The 9844-nt window shown below is 27.1% G+C and overlaps 1 protein-coding gene across 1 annotated transcript in view; it reads right to left on the reverse strand.

The window, feature by feature from the left end:
- The window catches only part of Sesn (Sestrin), a 109105-nt gene that overhangs the window by 37114 nt on the left and 62147 nt on the right, over positions 1–9844 (reverse strand). The window contains exon 6 of the mRNA XM_035082880.1: positions 6872–6901. Coding sequence (XP_034938771.1) covers positions 6872–6901 — 30 coding nt within the window. The remainder of the gene's footprint in view (positions 1–6871; positions 6902–9844) is intronic.

Here is a 9844-nt window from a genome sequence, read left to right on the forward strand (position 1 = left end):
TGCTATGGATGGAGAGCACAAGCTTTTACAAGCGTTATTGCATCATCACCAGTCGCCACAGTCTGTTCAGCTTATGAGTAAATAAACATTAGACAAAGAGATTAAATTTATTTTATTTGAAATTCAAATAACTTGCAATATAAATGAGTAAAACTTTTGTTTTCCTACACAATTATTCTGAGCTACACCAATTTTAAATAAATTATAGGTGTTATTATCATTTCTTCATAGCTAGAATTTTTTTCCTATATTTCTCAATGTAAATTTCAAAAGCTTTTTTTCATGTTAAATTAACAATAATCATAAAAGTAAAACAAAAATAAACTTTTCAAATTTCGTATTCATAAATGTGACTCTGAAAAATGTATTTCGAAAATCAAGTCCTCTATGGGATTGCTTCTTGAGTCACTCATGTAATCTAAAAATTTCAACTGCTATAAGCATATCAAAGTGAGTTCCGCAGAAAATTGAGTTTTAACTTCTATAACTTTCTAACAGTTTCAAGTACTAAATTGTAGTTCTATATATATTTTTTATTTTTACAAAAAGTTTGATGTTCTCAACTAATCTTCAACATTGATGTCAAAAAATAAAATCGTCAAATAAAATTCTCTTTCATGTCGATTTATTGAAATGGAAATTTAAATTTCTAAACCGAGTTTATTGCCATTTTAGTCTAACTATCCCTTGATAAAATATTTTTTTTTTTAAATATCCACCAGTATGAAATCTAGTTTACTAAGTTGTAATGAAACCTTAATATCAGGATTGTTAATTATAATAAAGTTTCTTGTGATTAGATTGAGCTTTTTTTTTCATTTTTGCGTTTTTCCGGAGTATAATCAGGCGCTTGACCCCGGGCTATCGCGGTCATTGTGCTGTAATTCCGCACAACTCAGTAACTCATCTGGCGTAACTCTAATGTTTCGATGATATTAAACGCAATTGCACGCCTGCAAGGAAAGTCAAAGCCCGTATTTAGAGGCAAGTATTGTAGGCGGCTCACGTGGATATGTCGGCACGTCCATAAATGTGATGATAACGTATACAGGTCACGAAATAGATTCATTTGAAGATAAAAATGCAAAACGCTAAGATCATTCAACACGTGTATCATTAGTATATTTGCTGATGTAATTTTTCTTGTTTTTTAAGCCAATGAATTATACGAATGAATTCACTTGGTTAATATCAGCATATTTACTATGCTGATATTTGTCGAAATAAATATTCATATAAATTATTTTTTTTTCTCTTCACTCCTCAATGATTGAAAGTATAGGAGGCGATAAGAAAATAACTTTCTCTCGTGCGATTCGCGTGCGTTGCATTTTATTCTCGTAGCTACTATCTACTGGGGTAAAATAAATCTCTGTGTACATAGTCAGTCTCATCTTTGATGATAAGAAGCAACAAGTCATTTCAACGGATATAAATATGAAAATCATTTTTTGCTTTCTCTATATATTTTTATCATTACTTTTCTTTTTTATATTTTTAATCTTTCTTATAATACACAACCCTGTAAAAATACATGCACGTATTCACATATGCAATCGGGTAACGTCGCGCCACTGATAAAACCTAATCAAGCTCAATTAACACGCGATCATGAGAGGTTTAACGAACTCAAATGAGACGGAATAGAAAAAATTTTAAAGAATAGAATGGAATTAAAGGATTCATGTAAGAACATTTGTTATATTTATAAGTGTTGTTTTATTGTCTACTTCTAATACTGAAAAATATCATAATGGGATGAAAGCAGGATGGAAATCAGGTCACTGATTACACATTGTGGAGAGCAATGGTGTGAATTAATATATGCAAATGCCTCACTCAGTAAGTAAGATAAAAAATTTATATACCATAGTTTCACGATGTTACAACGTAGTATATAATTGCGTGAAATTGAGTTAATAAAATGTAACTTGACACAATAACTATTATTTTAAAAAAATGAAATTTTATAAATGATAGAAATTATTTTAAATATTTTATTTGTATTCTTTAAATTCTAAATTGGAGTGAAACGTATTTTTTTAATGAATGATTTATTAAAGAACTTGACTTGCGAGTGCAAAAATTTTATCCTTGAATTTATAATAGATTTTTTTATCTAAGGAAATTTATGAAATAGAAGGTGCGCCTACGCACTGACATCTTAAGCACTGGTTTATTTCACTCAATCGGACTTAATACATTTGGCTGATAGAAATGAAAGAAGCATTTAAGCGCCACTTCTTATTTCTTAAAATAAAATAACATACAGAAAGACAAATAATTTAGACAGTTAAAAAAAATATATCTGACGCACGAACAAGTAATTGAGATTTTTTTCATCTGTTCGACAGATGAAATACATTGTGTTTCCCTAAATAAAATTCGAAAATAAAAGAAAAAAATATTTTTCTAAATAATGTAAACTAAAATTTATCAAATTTCAATATAAACAAATATCAATGTCTATTTTATATATTTCCCCTCATTTTTGTTTTCATACAAACACTATATAGTGAACTCATATTATTTTTAGAGTCCTATAGATCCACGATGAGATGCCTCAATCTCGTTTTTTATTGTCCGTTTGTCTATTTATCATCACAGCAGAATATTCAAACTATCGAAGCAGCCTGAAGTTGAACTAAATATACTACTTTATGACCTTCGAATATGAATAGTAAATTTTAGAAAAGTATTTCTAAAGCAGGAAATAAAAGAGCATTGAAAACTCATATCAGAATCAAATAATAAAAATTTTTTGGAGCACCTACGCAATCGGAGCATAAGAAAGACATTTATATTAGAATTGTTTTTTATTTCACCTTGAATAACACCATGAAATGTTTTGAAGTACGCATTTGACTTGGTTCTTTTGCTAGAAAGGTGACTTGATCAATAATAAATCCAAGATGGAAATTTTTTTTAAAATATATATCAAAGAAAATTCTGAAATCCAGTTCTTTTCGATAAAACCTTATAAGCATATATCCCATATATGCTCTATCCTTCCTGCTTGTAGTTTTTTAAGCATATCTATTCTACTTCATGGTTGCTCACCTCCATTATGCTATCAATCTTAGACAGTCAACTATCTCCTAGACTTCAATATCGAACACCTACTCTATAATTCAAAACTTACTAGATATTTCTAAAATCAATTAAAATTATCGCTTCTTAAAGACTTAATTTTTATGAAAGAATTCAATTCAATTAGTTATAAACTATCAGCTTAAATTTAGAGTTAGGAAAAAGGTGAAAGAAAATTCCTAATGTATCACTGTTTCCATCATGTTTGGATATGACCCCTTTATGAGCTTGAAAAGTACCCATACTTCATTACGCAAATAATTTTCATCTTATAAATAGATTCCACTATTTGGCAACCACTGTTGTTTACCAAGAGCAACCATATACGGCGTGTGAATGTATATGTGGTGATGCCATACGATTCTTAACGTATCCATCAAACATATACACTCATGCACATTTATACATTTTCCAACATCACGTCTTGTCACAAAACATTATATACATGCACACCATTTCCATCTCTATCTCAATGTAAATATGCACACATATTTGACATATACATATCTACGGAATCATTGCGCATGCGAATTTGCACATAATACAACGCCAACCAACCCAAGAATTCCAAGTGGACCTTCGAAGTCAACTCGATATCGCATTTATATTATATGTGGTAGTATTTGCTCTTTTCCATTTTATTTTGTTTTTATGTTTTTTGCTTTATTACCTTGATGAAGAAACTCCATTCAATTAAGGGGACTCAAACAAATATATTTGCATTTATCGATTATAATAACATCGTAAAAAAAACTCCAAACAACTTAGAGCAACATAATTAAGAGATTATTCAATATTTCAAAAAACTTTAGAGATCTTTAAACAGTCGTTTTTGCCACAAATATTTAGAGTTTAACGAGCCAAAAGCTCATCACTGTTGCTTTTAGAATCATTCATTCAATTTTTTTTTCAAATATTCTTTGGTAATAAAAATTAAAAAAAGAAAACTAAAGAAATGCGTCGTGTTTATTAGAGTTGGAGTTGTTTATAAATCGTTTACATGTTTCTTATTTAAATGAAGGAAACAGTAGACTGAATTCATTAGTCTTCTCTCTTTTTCGAAATGTATATGCAGAGTACTTAACAAATTAACCTTAGTTGTAAATTATCTTAAATATTTTTATCAAAAGGTATTATCGTCGACTCTCTTCTTCCCCTATTCGTCATTTAACATCAGCCTCCAACACTTCCTCTTGAATAATGTATAAAAATTCTGTCCTGTTTACATGAACGAGCATCCTAACCACATACGAATACAAGTTTAATTATTTGCATCAAACGTAAATGAACACGCAGGGTTAACTACCAGTGTTCCAATTATTTTGAAAGAATTATCGTGAATATTTAAAATCAATCAACTGACTGCTATCAATTAAAAAAATATGAGGACGATTCAAATGAAAAATAAAATATATCTGAACGATTCTTAAAAAAGAATCATTGATAAATATTCTCTGAATGCGAAGATATAAAATAATCATAAAACCGAGAATCACTGTAGTAATTGGCAGTGATACAAAAAGCTGATTTCGATTATTCTAGAATTTATTGTCAGTAACTACTCGGTGATGCCAAAAATTATTAACCCAAATCTCTCGGTTGAACATAAAACGTACGAGCAGTATTACCCATTATCTGATTTTTCAGAGTGTAGATTTTTTTAAATCACAGTAACTCGTCAGTGTTTGTTAAGAGAAAAAAAAATTCAGAAAAAAATATTGAAGCTTTTGAAATTCTGTAGCGATGACTTTGACAATTTTACATCTGTACAAACATCTATATGTCTGTTTTTGAAGTCTAATTCAATATTCTTGACATGTATCAATTCAGAATCAGATGGTGAAAACAAATTTTTCTGTGTCTTAGGAATAACAATAATTATACATGAAAAAAATTTATTAAAATTAATTGAATAATTTTATTTAAATTTAATCATCTGTTTTATTTTTCAAATGAATAAATAAATTGTTTTGAATATTATAAAGCAATTAACCTAATTTAAATGATGTTAATTTAATCTTATCAAAAATACATTTTCAACCTATTTAATGAATCAATAATTCAATATAAAATTTTTCTCATACATAATATGTTGAATAAGTTGGATGTTGAATAAAAATTATCTAGGAAGCAATTTTATTTAATATATGGGAAAAAGAGGATACTTTGTATGTATTCAGGATATTTTTGTAATGTTTGATGTATAAATATTGGAAAATATCAAATTGGATATTTATTATACATTTTCTAACTGTGCATATTTCATTTCAAGTATCATTTGTTGCAACGTTCTCACAGGGGATTTGTGTAACGTACTTGTTTATGATTCTACTATCAGTTCACAGAAGTATATTTTGTTACACACAAGGGAACCCTATGCTCACAGTTTGTATTCAGTGTATTTTTGACAGGTTTCTTTCAAATAAAAAAAATTTTTACAACTTCAAAAGACTTGGAATAAAAAAAATTTTCATGTCTCTGAAGCATGGAGTCAACAACCATTTTTTTTACACTGCTAGGAGAAAAAATCATTCAAATGAATATAATTTTATTTTCGGTTTTTGTCAAGTAAATAAATATATAAATTGTAATTTTAAATTTTATGACACTAATATTCAACATGAGCAATGATGATATTTACGACAAAGTAGTAAATTAAAAATGTTCCAAGAAATGATTCTATTTTTCAAAATGACAATTTTGGAATGGATACCATTTACCAGTGCCAATTCTTAATCGACCATTTAACGGTACATTAACCCTTACCTCAGCTATACATTATTCCATTCATATTTAAAGATCTGAATTAAATACTCATATTTAGTATTTACACTCTGGAAGCAACAAAATGTCATTTAGAGTATTTTTGAAGAGATAGCAAATCCTCATTAACAAAAAGACGCAAAAAAGTCAACAAAACAAAATTAGTATACACTATGCAACTACAAAAATTCCGAATTAATGTTGCTATGATGGAAACTAATTAAATTTTAATGAGTATTCATGAAGGAAAGAAATAAAAATGTAACATAGTACACCTTAGAACTCAAGGAAAGTACTCTTTTTTAAAAGAGAAGGAAATATATATTAATATGACTGGTTTTTAACGGAAACCATTATTTACGTTAGTAATAATCATTTTATGTGAATTAAATGGCTATGGTTTAACTAAGTGGCACATCGTGCACTTTTCTCTACCACCTGCTTCTGGCAGAGACAGATGCTGTGAGCTTTTCTTCAACAATTAATTTCTCGATAACTGCACGACCAACCGTATTAAAATTTCTTCTTCATTTTTATAAAGTTCATAAGATAATAAAGGAGATTAGGAATTACTTATAAAATTTACCATTTAATTTGCCAAAAATATACTCAATATTTTTTAAATCAAACAATGATAATATTTTTTTAAGGCCAAATAAACATTAAAGATGCTATTAGAATAATCGGATCTAATCTATACTTCATAAATTAGGCATAAATAAACTTTATCGACATCGGTAAATAACTTGTGATTGTTGACATTATCATAAACAAGCTTTATCCGTTCAATATTCATGTATTTATATTTATCGTACATGTAAGGTAAATGCGCTTTACTGAGGATTTATACATAATTGCAGCTTAATGTTCTTACGAATGATAACTCGAATATTTTAGCAATTATTTTTTAGATATCTTGTGTGATTCACATCTCATAAATATGAATAAAATTGAATTTAAAATTCCAATATTAACATTAATTCATTTATATAAAAAATAGATTTCATCATTTACTCACCTTCTCATCAAGACTGCTCAAACTGGGAAGCTGAAAAATACAAAAAAATACTGTTTAGTCTTGATAAAATAAAAAAAATTCACACATTTTGAGCTTTTTATTGTTTATTTATTAGAAAAAAAATATCAGTAGTATAACCAAGTTTTGTTCCGACAAAAATTTTTGAATAAAAAATCATAAAAAATTTCAGAAGGACGTAGAAGTGTGAAAAAGTTAAAAGATAAGCAGTTTCTGATCAATTTTTACAATTGTTATAAAATTTAATTTAACTTCTTTTAGTTGTATCGACGAAACAATACTACGTACGTGAGAATGAGCTTAGAGAATTTGCGCACGGATAGATCGCAATTCAGAGCAATGTACGAAAAATAAAATTTCCCGGTTAAAAAATAATTGATATATCTGCAAAAGATATAAACTTCGTATCTTTTATGATGTCAATCTAAATGCAAAAAGCAACCTTTTATAACGACAGCTGATAAAAGCCAAAATTTCAGAGCTTTCACATAAAAAAAAATAACTTCTACTATAAAAATAAATTTTTTAGCATGCAGTAAATTATCAAGACCTAATCAATTATTTAAAAAAATATATGTTAGCCATAATTAAAGCATAAACGTCCGTTCTTGGTATAAATATACCTCAAACATAAATCTCAAATGATACATCATGCACATCATTCACAAACTTATCGACTGTAGCAACTGTAAGAACAGAAAATACCAGTTCTATGTAGTAACGATGCTAACGAAGTAGATAATTAAACTACCTTGCTTTTGAATTTCAAACGAGCATCAGTAGACTGTCAAGTTCATTATGCACACAAGCAAATTCGTGACTCCGTTTGACGTGAAACGAATTTATTATGGAGCTTTTTGATCAAAAACTAATGTTAAGCTTCTTACTATTAAATTTTTTCGAACGTCAATCAAAAATTTTATAAAATTAACAAGCAATCAAAATCAAGCTGAATATTTATATTCTATCATCAAAGAATATTCCTGGAAAATAACTTTTCTTTGAAATTTTCATTCAATTTAGTACATATTTGGTTATTTACATATTTTAATTGCAATGATAAATACATGCTAATAAATAGTATAATGAAAATTATGTTGTCGAGAATGCCAAAGAAAATTTTACCAATCATATTGAGTATTTCAATAATGTGAGATCATAACAAAAGCTTCCCATTTGTGACAAGTTTATCCATTCTCTGGTATGAGATTAATTACCAGGATTCTATGGTACAATTTCGATAAAATAGCACTTGAAAATAATAATTTTATTCAAAGAAACTAGGGTATTGTCTTTCCCAATAACTATTCAAATTCGGAAAATTGAATAAAACATTAATAAAAAAACAATTTTAATTAATGAAAAAAAAAATAAAATTGATTACCATGCAGAGTGGAATAATCTCGTTCTCTTGACACTTCTGAATTATTAGTTTAATTTACGAGTTGTAAAAATGAAAAAAAATTTCCGTTGCAATTATATTCAATGAATCAAATTGATACAAATTTTGTTTCATATAATAATAATATTCTTACCCAATCAATAATCCGACAATTATAATGAATAAATAATCGTTCTATTTAAAAAGAAATAATTATTTCGACAAGGTTAAAGATAAAGAACAGTTAGATTGTGTAATCAATAGTTTCTTTATTTCCATTACGTACATTAGCTTTATTTAAAAAACAATTTTCTTACATTATTAATTATACACGTTTATACGAAGAATGGATCACAAATGTGGTCTTTTATGATTATTATTTGGATATCTAGCATTATTCTTAAATTATACATTCGAATTTTTCCTCCAATATTTTCATAGATTATACATCCATGATACGATTCGTCTCTATTATTACGTTCTTTGCAATGGCACGAAATTTCTGCACTCAATTCTATACTTGAAACATTATTTTCAAAATGACAATACATTAAATTTTAAAATAAAACACTTGTAACAATAAAATCTCTGACAATTTTTTAAAGTAATATCACAAAAAGTGAATCAAGTTCACATTTGATAACATCATAAAACATATTTGAATATTAATGTAAAAATCACAATGCTAAGCTTAACAAAATATAGATATATGTATCATATTGAGAGAATGGATTTTTTAAATTAAAAATAAACAATTGTTCGCTTCATTGTATAAAAGATACTTAAGAATAATTGTATTTCTCGTTACTAATTAAAGACATTATGATGTTTTAATGAAATAATACCAAACATTTTATGTAGTTATAAAGAAAATCTTCAAACTCCATTTTAATTAGCTCTTCCTTTTCCCTTAATTCAAATATTTACGTTTGAAAGATAAAATTAAACAAACATAAAAGTACACCGTATTTAAATCAAAGAGTTACAACTGATCTAAAAATTGAATGTATATAAATTACAAAGTCTCTCAGATGAACTTGTGATGACTATAAGTAGAAGACGGTGTATCGAATACCAATACTAAGTTTGAATATGTAATATTATCGATGTATACATACATCTATGTATATGTATATATATACTTCAAAACAATCAATTTAATCAAACAATGTATATTCTCGAAATATTTACTAACTAAATTAGAATACATTTTTTTAAAATAAAATCAATACTTTTACAATTATTTGAAAAATTTATTTTTTCAGATGAAAAAATTTATTGTATTTACTCATAGTGATCCAATAAAGTTGTGAATCCAATACTCTGTAAAATATCAATATTTTTGATTTGGTATGAGAATGCAAATTTTTTTTTTTTAATAGAAAAATATAAATATATATATATATCACTATCATCTGAGGTAACAGATCGTTAAAAGCAACACAAATGCAATGTATTTCCATTTTTCCTGTTTCATCTCGTTTCAGATACCAACTGGTGGCACTAGAATAGTTGAATAAAATTTACTCTATAATTCATCATTGATCACAAAACTTTGAAACAATGGATACAGA

This window comes from Chelonus insularis, unplaced genomic scaffold, assembly GCF_013357705.1.
Source record: "Chelonus insularis isolate UGA/USDA-ARS -01 unplaced genomic scaffold, ASM1335770v1 contig_121_pilon, whole genome shotgun sequence".
In the NCBI taxonomy this organism is placed as follows: Eukaryota; Metazoa; Arthropoda; class Insecta; order Hymenoptera; family Braconidae; genus Chelonus; species Chelonus insularis.